This window comes from Sminthopsis crassicaudata, chromosome 1 (genome assembly GCF_048593235.1).
Source record: "Sminthopsis crassicaudata isolate SCR6 chromosome 1, ASM4859323v1, whole genome shotgun sequence".
NCBI lineage: Eukaryota > Metazoa > Chordata > Mammalia > Dasyuromorphia > Dasyuridae > Sminthopsis > Sminthopsis crassicaudata.
This window is the reverse complement of record NC_133617.1, coordinates 406,353,331-406,369,746: the sequence shown is the minus strand read 5'-3', so window position 1 is coordinate 406,369,746 and position 16,416 is coordinate 406,353,331. Positions and strand designations below refer to the sequence as shown.

At 32.8% G+C, this 16,416-nt stretch overlaps 1 protein-coding gene across 1 annotated transcript in view; it reads left to right on the top strand.

The window, feature by feature from the left end:
- Positions 1–16,416, top strand: part of COL15A1 (collagen type XV alpha 1 chain) — a 121,660-nt gene that overhangs the window by 50,157 nt on the left and 55,087 nt on the right. The window contains exons 17-23 of the mRNA XM_074280639.1: positions 2,006–2,071; positions 5,841–5,876; positions 9,062–9,115; positions 10,332–10,400; positions 11,619–11,654; positions 15,195–15,248; positions 15,352–15,411. Coding sequence (XP_074136740.1) covers positions 2,006–2,071; positions 5,841–5,876; positions 9,062–9,115; positions 10,332–10,400; positions 11,619–11,654; positions 15,195–15,248; positions 15,352–15,411 — 375 coding nt within the window. The remainder of the gene's footprint in view (positions 1–2,005; positions 2,072–5,840; positions 5,877–9,061; positions 9,116–10,331; positions 10,401–11,618; positions 11,655–15,194; positions 15,249–15,351; positions 15,412–16,416) is intronic.

Here is a 16,416-nt window from a genome sequence, read left to right as displayed (position 1 = left end):
TGTGACATATTTGAGTTAATTGAGAGGTTTAACATGCTTACTAACAACAATCTGTACTTGTCTAACATTTTCTGTGAATGGGATGTGCCACTGTATATCATATTGCCAATAATCATGTTAATTTTAGAACCTTTAATAAAATGGAGAAAAAGAAGAAAACATTTCAGATAGATACATTGCAAATGTACAGAAAAAGAAGTGGCTTTCTCTTACATAAAAATAAAAAATGTATTGTAATTGAATAGCATAAACCCATATCATAACTACTCTAAATACAACAATATGGCCAAATGCCTAAATCTATGATACAAAATTATATACAATATGCAGGTGAAGCAAAATAAAAAGACAAAAGTTCATTAGTCTTTCTGTGATTTGCAAACAAGTATGAGGAGTAGAAGCGTTACAGTGCTAGAAATGAACCTTTAGATGTATTGATTGAGGACTTCAATCAAAAAATGCATTCTTAGCAGAGATGTCATTCAAGCAAAAGTATTGAGTTTATTGAAAGTTAAATGGATAGTGAAGAAACTGTTGCTGCAAATTTTGGCTCAATTACTTTTTAAAAATTGAGTTCAATTGCATAATGTTAGAATTAACATTCTGGGTAGCATAATGCATAAAGTGTTGGGCCTGGAAGACTTAATTTGCACAATGAGCCTCAGAGACTTGGTAGGTATATGATACATTTAACTTCAATTTGCCTCCATTTCCTCATCTGCAAAAATGCAGTATATAATGTCACCCACCTCCCAGGGTTATTGTGAAGCTCAAATGAAATAATAATTGTAAAGCACTTAGCATAGTACCTAGCAAGTAATAAAGTGTTATATAAATGTTGCTATTATTATTATTATTATTATTATTATTATTATTATTATTTTATCAGAGAAGTGACCATTATTGATGAGTAACAGCTAAATATCTTGATATTTTAAAGAAAATAATAAAAGAAAATGGATACATTGATCAACAAATTTTTAATGTGGATAAAATAGACTTATTCTAGGAAAAGATGCTTTCCAGTAGTTGGTTCTCAAGGAAAAAAAAAACAACCTCACAGTGGATTTAAAGTGTTTAATGATCATTTAATTTTTTATTGAGAGATAAATGGAGAAGGGCATTCTTAAATAAAAAAAAACCTCCAAAAGTCTTGCTTATCAATCTTGAAATCCTTATGTTGTTAAATACTTCTAGTTCTAGTTCTTTGGGTCAAATTAGAAACCATGGGTGATCAAAACTATTTTTTGAAGGCTGGGATTCAAATAATTTTGGCCCAGCTACTATATTATATAATATTGCAAGGACAACAATACTGAGTTTAAAGCATGGCTTATTTTAGATAATGTGCCAGGTCATCCAATTATGCTTGGATCATTGTATAGGAATTTAAAAACGTACATTTGCCAAGATGTGCCTTATTATCAATATAAGCTTATCCTTAGATATGATATTCAGTAATTTTTTTATTTTTTAATTTAAAAAAGCTTTCTATGTATACTGTTACTTTGTCATAAACAAATAAGAAATAGTTTTCTTATCCTTTGCTATTGTTACATTAATAAACAGATAAAAACATTAAAAATTTTTTTGAAAAATTTTTCTATTCGGTTGGAATAATGAATATATTTTATATATAATTATAATTTCATATAGTGAGAATTCAAATAATGAGACCATTTTATAAGATTTATTGTACAAATCAGCATTTATATGTAATTAAATAAGAATGAATTAAAAGTTGATGAGAAGAAATTTATGAAAATGTAATGCTGAGTTGTTTAAAAGAATCAAGTGGCATCAATGAATTGGCAGTGACTTACAGTATATTGTTGAAAGTCTGTATTTTTTTTTGTTAAATAGAATTTGATTAGAATAATGTTGTAGACTAAACAAAAAGAGGTAGCTAGGGAGCTTTCTGGCTAGAGCTCTAGACTTGGAGTCAAAAAGATCTTAGTTTGAATTCTTTTATCACATTCTTATCCATTTTGTTTTTCTTTCTTAGGCAATTCTCAATGGCACTGATGGAATCAAGAATATTACTGAACTACCTGAACTAATTGGCCCAACAGTAAGTAAAAAAAAAAAAAAAAAAAAAAAACCTGCCCAATTCAGCATTTGTATTTAAATGCCCATACTAAATGTAATGTATTAGGACTCAAGAGCTATAATGCTCAAATTTAACAGAATTTTAGATCTAATCACTGAAATATGTGGACTAATTTAGATTATTATCCCTTTTTACCTGATATTTGGTTTGGTACTTTATTCTTTCTTAACCTGAACTTTAAGTCAATCAAGAAGTATATTCTGACATTTCCTCAGAAATTACTAAGATCACAAAATCTCTCAATAATTATGATTGAACTCCATTCCAGTTTTTAAATTATGCACTAAATAAAATAAAAACTTTTTCCCAAAAGCTTTCATATATATATTATATATATGCATATATACCAATATACATATATGAATATACATATATACATACATATATTTATATAGGCATATGTGTTTATATATGTATAAATACACATATATATATGTGTGTATTTATATGCACATGAATATCAGATGCCCTAATTTCCTATGCCATCACAGTTACTACTTGGTAATTTATAAACAGTCTAACAAAAAACAAAATAGAAATAATTATTTGCACTCTATTAGTTGTGAGAAAGTCAGAATCACTTTAATTATTATTGTTACTGCTGACTTTTAAATACTGGAAACATAATCAAGCCATTCAGCTTTCTCAGAATAATAGTCAAAATCACTTAAGGATTTTCTTCATGTTGTTTCTTTGCAAGATAAGAGTGAGACTCACTGTTCTCAGGAAATGCCTCTTCAGACTTGTTTCTCCTTGAATATTAATTCAGTCTCTCAGGAAAGAAGTTCTCTTTGCTCCTTTTCTCTATGTCTCATTCAGTCTTTCTCTAGATATCAGTTATCAAACTCTAGAATCATATTTAAACTGTCAGTTTTATCACATTCTTTAAAGATCTCTCTGAAAATATAGTAACATATTCGTAATCTCTGTTGCAGAGGCTATTTAAGTATCAGTAGATTAGTTTGTATGAAATTCTTTTAGAAGTTCAAGTATAATCAAAAGGGGAAATTAAACAAACCCAAATATGAAAAAAGAATGTAAAAATAGCTTCATTTAAAAATGACAATTTAAAATCCTCATTCCAAATGCAAATTATTATGAATATTATTAATGTCTTAGCTTACATTACAGAAATATCCCTGAAGTACCTATTGGCCATCATTAAAAAGACATACAGTGTCTGTTACATGCAAATTTTAAAATAAGAGAGACCAACAAGTTCCTTAATGTCCTTCATATTCTATTTCACTTTTGTATTTTGTATTCTCATTAACTAATATAGTGCCTGAAAATAGTATATATTTAACAAATACTTGTTGAATGATTAAAATGTTGGCAGGATTTTTCAGAAGGAAATGGAAAGGCAAAGATATGTTTAGAGAATAGGTGAGTCAAAAAGAATAGAAAAGACCACTTTATAGAATATCTTTTTCCTCTCCTTAATCAAAATGATTTCTGATGGTGTTGATATCCATACTTTTTACTACTGTAGGTCATAATCTTGGTGTGTAATTATTTAGTAAGCATTTAATAAGCACCTGATATGGTCCTGGCCTCATACTAGTCACTAAAGATACAAATACAAAGAATGAAACAATTCCTATTCTTTTTTCCTGTTTTATTGAAGTTTTTTTTATTTTCAAAACATATGCATGGATAATTTTTCAACACTGACCTTTGAAAAACTTTGAGTTCCCATTTTCCCCCTTCCCTTCACCCCCTTCCCTACATGGCATGTAATACAATATATGTTAAACATGGTAAAATATATGTTAAATCAATATAGGCATACATATCTGTACAATTATCTTACTGCACAAAAAAATCAGATCAAAAAGTTAAAAAATGAGAAAGAAAATAAAATTTAAGCAAACCACAACAAAAAGAGTGAAAATGCTATGTTGTGATCCACTCTCGTTTCCCACAGTCCTCTATCTGGGTCAAACAATCTCTATTCTTAGGGAACTTACATTATTTTGTTGTTTTATGACATAATTTTTTGACCTTTGGAAGTTATTTTAAACAGATTCTTTTATTTTTTAGCTTTCCTACCTATTTCAACTCAAAGGGTTCTCTTTTTTTTTAGATCCTTTCCCATAAAAAATTAATTATTTTCCCAATTCAAAGTTGAGTTCTTTTTCCCCAAAAAACAAATCACAATGCATCCCAAAGAAGGTAAATTATTGGCAGGCCTTTCCTTTGTCCTTTCCAATGTTATCTGGAATGAGTATTGATAATTTTCAAATTACTTGTCTGTATGTCACAAATTATGATCTCCATACTTTTCTTGCAAATTGGATAGACCTGTTGGTACCAAGCAAATGAAGTCATATGGATCTGGTTGTTGAGCTTCATACCAAAACTAGCACAAAAGATGTGGAAAAGTAGCCATCAGCAGTTCTGACCTGTTTTTTAATAATTGTCTGCCATTTTTTATAATGGAGTACATCTTGACCCAGTAACATCTTTTCCATGAAAATTGCTTGTTTTTAACCCTAAATATTTTTAGTAATCAACTTGAACTTATAAAAGGCAACCTTATTCTGGAGATTGCCAAAGCTTATGATCCTTGAGACCAACAGAAGAGTTATTGTGACTAATGTCTTGCCAATATTGCAAATATTGGTATCCTAGCAATCTTTCTTCAAAATAGATAAATCTATTTCTTCTTTGCTTTTTTGGACCACCTTTAGTTAGATACTTAGTCTTACCAGTCACCAACTTCTCCCCAGAAAACCAAAAACTAGGACCTCATATTATTTTGGGAAACAAGTACATATATAAATAGAGAATAAATATCATGGAGATAAATACACAGTAGTTAGAAAGAAAAGGGAGTTGAAGGTCTTAATGTTATTCCTATCTAACGATTTTCACTCTGTGCCGTGTATCAATCCCCAAATAACTTGAGAAATATCTCTGAGATGCTTATTTTTGATGCTGATTTAAATTTTAAAAATTTTTTATTCATTTTGCACTTAAATATAAAAAGACAAAATAAAAAGAACATTTCCATGTACACAGCACAATATAGATGATTCAGTATAAAGCAATGAATTTCCATTCATTTCAGACATTTACTTTGGGAAAGAAACTATGTGATAAATTCTACACATTGTTTTCAAAGCTAACCTGATTTTCTGTGTTTCTTTTTTAAGTTTTTTTATTGTTCTCTGCTCTCTGCTATACACTTGTTATTTTTTTCTTTCCCTCCCCACTTTGCCCTAGAGACAAATATCTATGTGTATGTGTGTGTATTTATATGTGAAACCATACTAAACATATGTCCATTTATCAATTCTTTCTCTGGAGTTAATATCTTCCTTCACAGGTCCTTTGTAGTTGGTTAAAGGATCCTAATATATATTTCCTCCTGGACTGCTGGAACCCCACTTCTTCATATAATTTTGCCCCTAAGGTCTTATCAGCAGCCACTCATATGGCCCCTTTCTTCTTGTTGCTTTGGCATCATAGCCAGTACTCACTAAAAAATAGCTGATGCAAACTGTACATGCAATTGGATTATCCTCTGCACCTATGTCACTTCCCTTTTCCCATACTATTTTTCTTTTTTCATCAAGATTGCTATTTTCATTTCTGAATATGCTAGTAATGTAATAGATTTTTGAAAAAAGATATAATCAAGTATATGAACAGAATGAGAATGACTTCATAGCTTAGTCGTAAAAAAAATCCTGCAACATATATCTTTTTGTTTGGTGTATTACAGGGACCAGAGGGCAAACCCGGTCTGCCAGGATTCCCAGTAAGTATTATGGCCCTTGAATTTGCACTAACAATTAACTAAATAACAATAGATTTAACTTATATTTTACAGATTAGAAAATACTTTATATAGATTATCTTTCATGTGCATTATTAACTATATAATAATGTTATATAATATATAAGGGCAAATATTTTATATAGCATTTTAAGTTTTGACAAGTGCTATACACATGTCTCTTACATATATTATTAACTATATAATCTATATTTATTTTATACTATTTAAGAACTATATTAACATAAATGATTTTGAGGTTTGTGAAGTGTTTTATATTTTATCACTTACATACCTAATTAACTATTTAATAGCATTTATTTATTAGAGGCTAATAATGTTTATAAGCTATAAGCTTTGTAAAGTGTTTTACATACATTATATTTAACATACATCATTCACTATGTAATAGTATTTATTTATTATATAATATTTAAGAGTTAATAATTTTCTAGGGTTTTAAGATTTGCAAAATGTTTTACATGCATTATCAATTGCATATGATTAACTATATCAATAATAATGATATTAATGATATCTATATCAATAGACATTTATTTATTCTGATGTTTTAAGTGTTATAAAGTGATCTGCATGAACAAGATATCTTAAAAGTCTTAAGGCAAATTTAAGCTTTAACAGGTTTATTAAATTATACAATTTCATTATATAATTATTATTTGGGTTATTAAATTATAATCAAATTAATCAGCTTATTAAAGTTTAAATTTACCCTGAGACTTTTGAGACATCCTATATCAGCTTCTTTGAACCTCCCAGCATAAACAACCAATGAGACAGGTACTACAGATGAAGAATGCCTCACTTTACAAAGAAAGTGAAACTCAGGTTACCATGTAATTGAAATCCAAGACAAGTATAGAATAACAAAAGAACATGAAAGATGATTCAGATGGGAGTTTAACTAAATGTCCTTTAAGGTACTTTCCAAGTTTGTGATAATTGTGTTCTGATGGTATAAAAACAACAAAGCAACAGTGTCCTGTAAGGATGTCAGGAAAGCTAAAGGTTAGAATGAATGAGCTAAGACTTATTTAAAAGAAAAAGGAGGAAGCAGAGGTAGAAACAAGAGGGAACCAAAGAAAAGTTAGGGCCCCCGCCCAGAAGTGATTATGTAATAGTTAACAGTGGGAAGACAAAACTAGTTCTTTGTGTTTTTGGCTTCAGCAAGTATAAGGATCTTCAAATTATAAAGAATAAAGTAGGCTTCTCTCTCAGAGAGAAGTTCAAGATGGATGACTAAATAGGAAGAGAATATTTAGCTGCTTTAAACCAATTTGTGTCTCTAAACTCAAATGAATTATGCTTTGGAGAATTCAGAGAACTTGGAGATGTGGCCTCAGAGTCAGTGCTGGTTGTTTGTAAGAAACTGTGGAATGTGGAAAAGGTGGCAAAGACTAGCTACAGGCAAAAGTTACCCTGATTTTCCAAAAGGAAAGTGAGATGTAATAAACTATTGGATAGTAACCTTGACAGGATGATGCTTAGCAAAATTCTAGGATAGATTGAAAAATAGATATTTGTGATAATAATATTTTGTGATAATTTTAAAAAGAATGAAGTGGTTCAAAAAGGAGTCACTCAAAAAGTTCACTCAAAAGAAGCCAAATCAAAGAGGTTCATTTCTATATTGATGGGGTTAATAGTTCATCCAACCTACAACTGTTCATCTCTGTCCATCTTAGTAGGAAAAGTGTTAGTGTGATAAAGATAGGAGGGACCAAAACCAACACCATTCTTCCTTGTATTTGTATAGTAGAGAGCTCAGAATGGTTTCTACACTTCAAAATGCTATAATATTTTTATTTTAAATTGTAAAAACCATTGTTAGCTAGGGCTAGTCAAAAGCAGGCCCTGGAAAGTTTGGACCATTGGTAGTAATTCACCTGTTCCTGATATAAATTATGAACCAGCAAAGAAAAATGAGAAAACGTCAGAAATGTGGGAGAATCAAGGAGCATCAGTGTGAATATCTAGTATGACAAGGAAGTTAGCAATGTAGAATACTGCAGAGAGATCAAGAAAAAATAAGATTGGGAAAAGGTCATTAAATTCATTAAAGAAATCATAGGTTTTTTTCAGAGAGGGCAGATCAGGTAGAGGTTCAGATGAAGGTTTAGGATTCAGTGAGAGAAGATGAAGTAAAGGTATATACTAAATAGTTCTTAGCAGAATGATGATCTTTAGCAAAATACAAACTTCTAGTACTAAATAAAATTTGAATTTAATGCCATCTCAAAAGGAAACTAATGTGGTTGTCATGATCAGATGCAATAGTTCTAAACTTTAATACCACAATAGACTTTTTTACAGTAATATTACACAACTTGAAGGACCCAAGAGATCATTTAAGCCAAACTGCTAATTTTTTTAATTAATTTTTTTTCAGTTTCAAATTCTCTCTCTCTATTCCCTATCCATTGAGAAGACAAGATAAACAAAATACATTACAAATATGTATAGTTATGCAAAACAAAACCTTGCATTCATCATATGATATAGAGAGAAAGGAAGGAAAGAGTTTCAACTTGCACACTGAGTTTATCAATTCTTTTTTTCCCCTGAGGCAATTGGGGTTAAGAGATTTGCCCAGGATCACACAGCTAGGAAGTGTTAAGTGTCTGAGACCAGATTTAAACTCAGATTATCCTGACTTCAGGGTTGGTGTTCTATGCACTGCACCACCTAGTTGCCCTGAGTCTATCAATTATTTATCAAAAAAGTAGACAGTATAATTTCCTAAACTCTCAGAATTTGACAAATCAAGAACACACAACTAATTATTGGCAAAATCAGGGCTAGACATCAAAAATGTGGAAATACATTAACCTTGGATTACTTGCTATCTGGGAGAGGGAGAAAAATTTGTAACACAAGGCTTTGCATAGGTGAGTGTTGAAAGCTGTCTTTGCATGTATTTTAAAAATTTAGAAAATATTATTAAATATCAAAATCAGGACTAGAACTGATTTCTCCTAATGCCTATTCTAGGTATCTGTCTTCCAAAATCAGTTTAAAATCAAAATAATATTATTTTTTCCTAGACTTTCATATGTTGACAATTTTTTTCTTTCCTTTTTTAACTTTTGACAAATTATTTCCTGATAATCAAAGGATATTAATTTTCTTTTATAATATTTTTACAGGGCCCAAAAGGACCAAAAGGTGACACTGGATTTCCAGGGTTGCCAGGAGAAAAGGTAAGAAGGAAATAGGACAGAAGTTATAGTTATTCTCAGGAATTTGTGAGATAATACAAAATTAGTTGAAATCATCTATTATGTTCCATTTTTACAAACTTGTCAGTTTAAATCCTTCTTGACTTTTATAAGATATGTGACCCTGGACAAATCCTGACCATGTTTGAATTTCCTCTTCTGTAAAATATGGGGGACGGATTTTATGGACTATAAAGCCTCATCCAGTTCTAGATGTATGATCCTAGAAGAAAACAGAATTTGGAGAAGTATTGTTTGCTATGTTAGGCATTTTCAAGCAAACAGCAAGTAGAACTAGAGGCAAATAAGCATATTTTCTTAATTTGGTGGTAGAAATTTAAAATTATCATGATCAAATTTGCCTAAAATCAAATTAAAGTCTAATACCAAGTAGGAGAAAAAGGAAGAAAATAAAGCAGAAATCAAAGCTACTTTTATTCCTTTTCCTGCATTTCTATGTGGCCAAATGGAAGCCACCAGCTTCCTCAAATGGACATGAGATTAAGGGCTCTCTGAGGAAAAAAATTAATTTTTAAAAATTAGAACAGTATCATACATTCTACAGGTTTTTTACAAGGAACTGTTTTCTTTTTTCTTTCTTCTTTCAATTTAGTTGAGAATGGAAGGGAGAAGAAATAAATTTCTGTTAAGTTATTTTTTTAAACAATTTTAAAAATACACAGGTAGGGTAGTTACAGTTATGGAGTGTTACAAGCACTTTGGTATGAAGTCATTATCTTGTTGGTTTTGCTTAATTGTTTTATTTTGTTACAAGAGGCTTATCATGGAGTGACAGTAATCTGTAAATGTAATGTAGAAACAATAGATATCGGTAATTTTTGTAAAATGTGTGCAATTCTTTTAAACATATTTCCATTTTTTTCATATTGTGCAAGAAAAATTAAACCAAAAATGGAAAAAAAAAACAAAGAAAAAAAGGTGAAAATACTTTGCTTCAATCCACAATCAGTCTCTATAGTTTCTCTCTCTAGATATGAATGGTGTTTTCTATGCCAAGTCTACTATCAATAAGAAAAAAATTTTAATGTCATACTTATTGGAGGCTGCTTAAGTGAGCTGAATGAGGGCCAACACACACACACACACACACACACACACACACACACACACACACACACATATATATATATATAAAAATGACCAAATTGGCTTTCTCACAAAGCTCTCTGTATTTCAGGGTGAAAAGGGTGAACCAGGAACCATTCTTGCTGGTGATATTCCCCTTGAGAGGTTGATGTGGAAAAAGGTAAAGATTTATTGACTTTTCATGGATGTTTGAGTTGACTGTCTTTTATTGATGCTTTAAACAGTTTCTCTGAAGATAATTTTCCCTTCATTCTGTTTTATTGCTCTATCACTTTTGATACCTGTTCTAGGCCCTCTTTTGTGTATTCTGATGATTTCATCAAATTTCATCAGAGTTCAAGTATCATCTTTATGAAGATGACTCCTAAATTTACACATACTTCATCTGTCTCCTAAGCTGCATTCCACATCCCCAGTTTCTTGCTGGACATCTATGCCTAGGTATCACACAGACATCACAAATTTAAAGTGTTCAAAACATTAGTCATTACATTTGCCTCAAACCAGCTAACCTACTCCCCTTTCCTAACTTCTCTTTTTCTGTTAAGAATATCACCCTGATTCACATCCTCATTCTCAGCTCTTCTTTTTAACCCTCTCCACCACTCTCCCATCTTGCCAACTCCCACTGATTTTAATTCCTCAATATCTGTGGAATCTATTCCCTCCCACCCACTCACAGGACTACCATTCTAATTCAGGCCCAAATTACCTTTTACTTTGTCTATTACAATAGCCTCTTAATTTGATTCCTTATCTTCAATATTTCCCTTATCCAATATACCCCCTCCATCCCAATTCTACAAAATTCATATTCTGCAAAAAATACAAAATGTAGGTACAAGAATGTTAATCATCTGTGCTCAAGAAACCTCAGTGGCTCCCTATTGACTAGAGAAAGAAATTCAAGCTCCTTTGATTGGTCTTTAAAATCTTTCACCATTTGGCTCTAGCTGTCTTTCTATACTAATCACACACAAACCCCCCTTTATTTACTCTATACTCCTGTCAAACTTAGCCATTTAATGGTTCATGACACAAAAGGCTGTGTTATGATGATATTAATCTCCTAGACCTACTAGGTTGGGTCCTTGGCTTCTTCAAATTTTACCTTCCATACTAGGCGTTTCCTGAAGTTAATACACCTTACTCTACCTCCGTTACTTTTCATTTCCTATTACTTTGCATCTTACTATTTTGCATATACATATCTGAACATATGGCATATTTCCTACTAATATAAGCTTCTTAAGGGCAGGGCCTTTTGGGTTTTCTCCTTGAATCCCCAGCACCTAGCCTAATATATGACTCATAATATATGTCCAATACCTGCTGTCTCAATGAAGAGGAATGATTAATGCAAACTGTTTTTTTTCAGGGTGAAATTGGAATTCAAGGACCACCAGGGCCAATGGTATGAGAAAACATATAGTGAACTATATGACATCATGCCCAATGTAACTGTTCATGAGTCTTTATCATTCCCAAAGACCCAAGAGTATATTTGTAATGTTCATCAGGAGTATTAATACTTCAATCAGGTGCTAAATGTCACTGGTTTTTACTTTTGTTTACAACATAAATGTTTTTATTATGTAAACATCCCCTGTGAGGATCAGCATTTCCTAAAGCTGCTATGTTTTGTAAATAATTCATCTAGGCCCATACAGAAGGACTGTGGAATAAGAAGCTAGGCAATTTCTTTTAAACATCAGCCCTTACTAGAATTGAATGTTAACTTAGAGATTCTGCCCTTCATATTTAAAGATAACATTTCTGCTGGTGATTACTGTCTGTGTATGAATGGGACTGAAAAAGAGTAAGAATGTGGGGGGGTGTAGGGGAAGAGAGAGGGAGAAAGAAAAATAAGAGGAAAGGGGGAGGGGAAAGAGGAAGAGAGAGAGCAAGAGTGAGAGCAATATAGAGAGACAGAAACAGAAAAAGAGAAAGAGAGAGAGAAAAAGAGAGAGACAGAGGGAGAGAAAAAGTGAGAGAGAGAGAAAAAAAGACACAGAGACAGAGAGAGATAGAGGGAGAGAAAGAGAGACAGATAGAGAGACAGAGAGAGACAGAGAGAAACAGAGAGACAGAAAGAGGGAGAGAGAGAGAGAGAGAGAGAGAGAGAGAGAGAGAGAGAGAGAGAGAGAGAGAGAACAAAAAAATCAAGTGGCCTTTCTACATTAAACACTGCCTTTTGATTTTCAGCTATGGCAGTGTGTGGATTATCACTATGTTTTCACTCTGTTCCTGAGATTCAGAGTCGAAAGGAAGCCTTTGCTTGCAAACCATCACCCCATTCCTTAATGCCAGCCCCTGCTATACCGCACTGCTTGAAGTTTCACTCCAGTGAGTTTATCTGCTCTTTCTGCTTCCAACTGCTCTCTGTCTGCTTATTGCTCTGCAGCAGCTTTGATCCCCTGCTGTTACCCATTTCTGTGTGTGTCCAGCCTAGGTGGGGGGGCAGGGAGGGGTTACACTCCAAAAGGCATCATTTCTATGGGAACAGACTGACTATGCTCCTGTGCCTACTTCTGGATGAGTCTTTCTTGCCCATCTTTAATCATATCCAAAGATGATGCTGATTGAATTGCTCAAGAATGGATTGGGAGACTCATGTCTCAGAGATAAAAGAAGCTGGATACTCTGACCTTTGTTTTATGGACCCTCAGTCTGGGCTGGGATTCGGTGCAAATATTGGCACCGAAGTCCACTAGCTTCCCCAAAGGATTTAAATGATGACAGTGTCTCAGTCCTTTAAAAGATAACTCTAGCTATGGTTATAGTAGATAAGTTCTCAAATTTCTTGGTCTCTGAACTCCTTTATAAGCTATAAGTGTCAATGAGGAAGAAGCTAGTCCCCCATCTAGGAGAAAGGGCAGAGTTTTATCTCTGTGATTTAAATACATCCTGTACTCTGAGCCATTCTGCAGGGTCTGATGGCTGGGTCTGCACTTCCCTTTGTGGTGAACCTTTGTGTAGTGATGCTTTCATTTCCCATCTGAGGCAGAGAGGTCTGCTCCATTTTCCTCTTGCAAAGCAAGCCATGTTTAAAGGTTTATGCTTCTTTGCAAGAACTTCTGTGCAGCTACTGAGAATGGAAGACATGCTCTAAGATGGTCAGCAGCAGAGGTTTAGTGGCCACTAATGACAGCTGGCTTCACTTTAGTCTACAGACAAAGTTCTGAGAGCATGTTCTAAAACGCTTCACCTAATCATGGATCTTGCAATAGAAAGAGCAATTAGAAAACATTTCTTCTCACATGAGAAGCTGAGAGACCAAGGGAAGTTGATACCAATGTGGAATTGTCAAAGATTTTCTGCTTCCTTCCTACTTGATACTCTTGACTTATTTTTTACCTTACTTCAAGTTAATTCAAAGCAAATCAAGTCATAACATAGTAAGTCCAAAACTCTATGCAGTGCATTGTTCTAGGTTTCTAAGAGATATAAAAAGAGAAATAACACTAGTGTCTGCCTTCTAAAAGCTTCTAATATAGTAGGAGAGATAAAGAATATACTAACTTTATCTTTTCTCTAAAAACAGAGAGAAGTGAGTTGGGGGAGCCTCAATTTGGAGACAATGAATGGTGTAGAGAAGCAGATTAATTTGAATTTAAACATGCTGATTTTGTATTGATGACAAAGCATCCAAGGAAACAGGTCCATTCTAGAAATAGCTCCTTTAAAAAAATTGTCCATGTGCTCATATTTCAAATACTAATCTACTTTCATTTTATTGGAACTTGGCTGAGGTGATATTCACCACATGGCAACTTGGAGGAACCAATTAACTCCATTCTTTCTCTTAGTATCTAGCCCAAGCCATTGACACTATCACCCAGGTAAATTCTTCAGAAGGTGAGAAGTTCCTCAGGTGCTCAAACTACAAATTGATGCACCTTCCCTATTCTATGATGATTTAGACTATAATTTAGATATGTTTAATGATTCTGACCAAAATGAGAAGCTTTAATGTGATTCTGAGAATTTGCTTGTACATCCTAGAACAAAGATTTTTGCCCAATTTTGGCCTCCACATTTATCCACTAACTGCTTGTTTTGTTTTGGAAAATTTCCTCAGATTGCATCTGTCTGTTTAAACTAGCTTTTTACATAATTGTGATTTGTATTCTGAGCATTGATCATGAGTAGACTGGCTCATCTTTCATGAATTATGTATGATTTTTCCTTGTAATAAATTTATGAATAGTCTAAATAAGTGTAATCTCAGAATAGGTATTGAGTAATTTACATTTCACAGAGGCAGCATGGCATAGTAAATGGAGGACTAGCTTTAGATTCAACAAGCCCTAGTCCTACCACTAATATAGTCTAACTATATGACTATGTACAAGACACTTAAACTTTTTGTGTTTTAAGCAATTTGTCTAAAATTAAAAGTGATAGAAGCCTTACTGAGTCTCAGTGAAACAGATTTCCATATTCAAGCATTCTTAATATTAAGGAAATCAAAGGTCAAAACCAATCATATTTTTATTCATCTACTTAAAACTTTTAAATCAAATGAGAATTGCAATACTAGCATCTCATATTGTACTGTTTTGAGGACCAGAGGTCAAACTTATTAATCATGAAAACCTACTCAATAACTTTGTGTGTGTGTGTGTGTATGTGTGTCTATGTCTGTGTTGGAAATGGATTTCATGTCCCAAAAATATGCTCACATTTTCCATTTTTCTTCATTATTTCCTTTCTTGTTAGCTCTCTTTCTCAACTCTATCCCCTCAAAGATAATCCTTTGTCATTTCAATTTTTTCTATAGATGCTAACTTTTTAGAGGTTAGTAGGTTTTTCCTTCTTACAAAGAAGGATTTATAAAAATGCTCATATTTGTTTGCAAGTAAAATGTCAGCATTAATTTCTGTAGGTGAGTAATGCATCACAGAATGCAAGTTATATTCTCAACCAATAATATCTTTTACTTTGACCACAGGGCCCCAAAGGACCACCTGGACATAAGGGAGAATTAGGTTTCCCAGGGCGACCAGTAAGTATTAGTATTTCACAAATGAAATCTGTGAAAATTATTGTTAATATAGATATAATTAAAATGAAAATATGTGCTAAAAGCCTGTTTTTCAAAATTTCAGGGAAGGCCTGGTTTAAATGGACTAAAAGGCACTAAAGGAGAACGTGGAGTAGTGCTATTAGTAAGTACCTCTTTTTGCTATTTCTTATGTGATAAAACTTTGCCTCATTGAGTCAATTTTTATGGAACTGGAACTCTTTCTTAAAGACATAATATGCCAGTTCAATTAGATCTTTATTGCTTTTTGTCAATGCCTTTATTCATCCTTTGTTCATTTTCTAATTTATTCCCCCAACACTAATTCTCACAAACTTATTCTGTACTCCTCAGGCACTAATTTTTCCCTCCTACCTCACCTTTGATGGACAGCTTGCTATCCTATCTAGAAGGCTGGAATTTTAAGAGATAAATTTCCCTCATTAGCCTTCCATTCCTCTTCAAAATATTTCTACAGCAACATCAAGCCTGTCTTTATTTCTGCCTGTCTCAGAGAAAATGTATCTTTCCTTCTAAAGCTGAGAAATGGAAAAGTACTAGATCTGAAGTTAGAGAATTTGAGTTTGAATAGCAGCTGAGTCATTTACTTTCTGTGTAAACTTAGGCAAATCATTTGATTTCTCTGGATCTCAGCTTCATCATCTGTAAAATGAAAGAGTTGTGCTTCGGATGATTTCTGGAGTATCTTCCAACTTGAAATCAATGATCTTGCTTCTGTTTTCATCTTTTCCCCTTTCCTCCAAAATTGTATTCCATCAAATACCCTCTCTCAATACGGTCTCTTTGAATTCTAAATGGTGCAGTGCTTAGAGCACTGGGCTTGGAATCACCTTCCTGAGTTCAAATCCAACCTGACACTTACTAGCTGTGTTATCCTGGGCAAGTCACTTAACCCTGTTTGCCTCCATTTTCTCATCTATAAAATGAATTGGAGAAGAAATGGCAAAACACTCCATTATCTTTCCCAGGAAGACTCCAAATGGGGTCAAGAAGACTGGCTCTTGGCTATTTTCAAATATGTGCCTATCTCCCCAATCTTGAAAAATCTTTCACTCAACTCTATAATACTTTCAAGCTATTTCTTATCTCACATTCCATTTGCTGTCAGGCTTCTTAAGCCAATGATCTA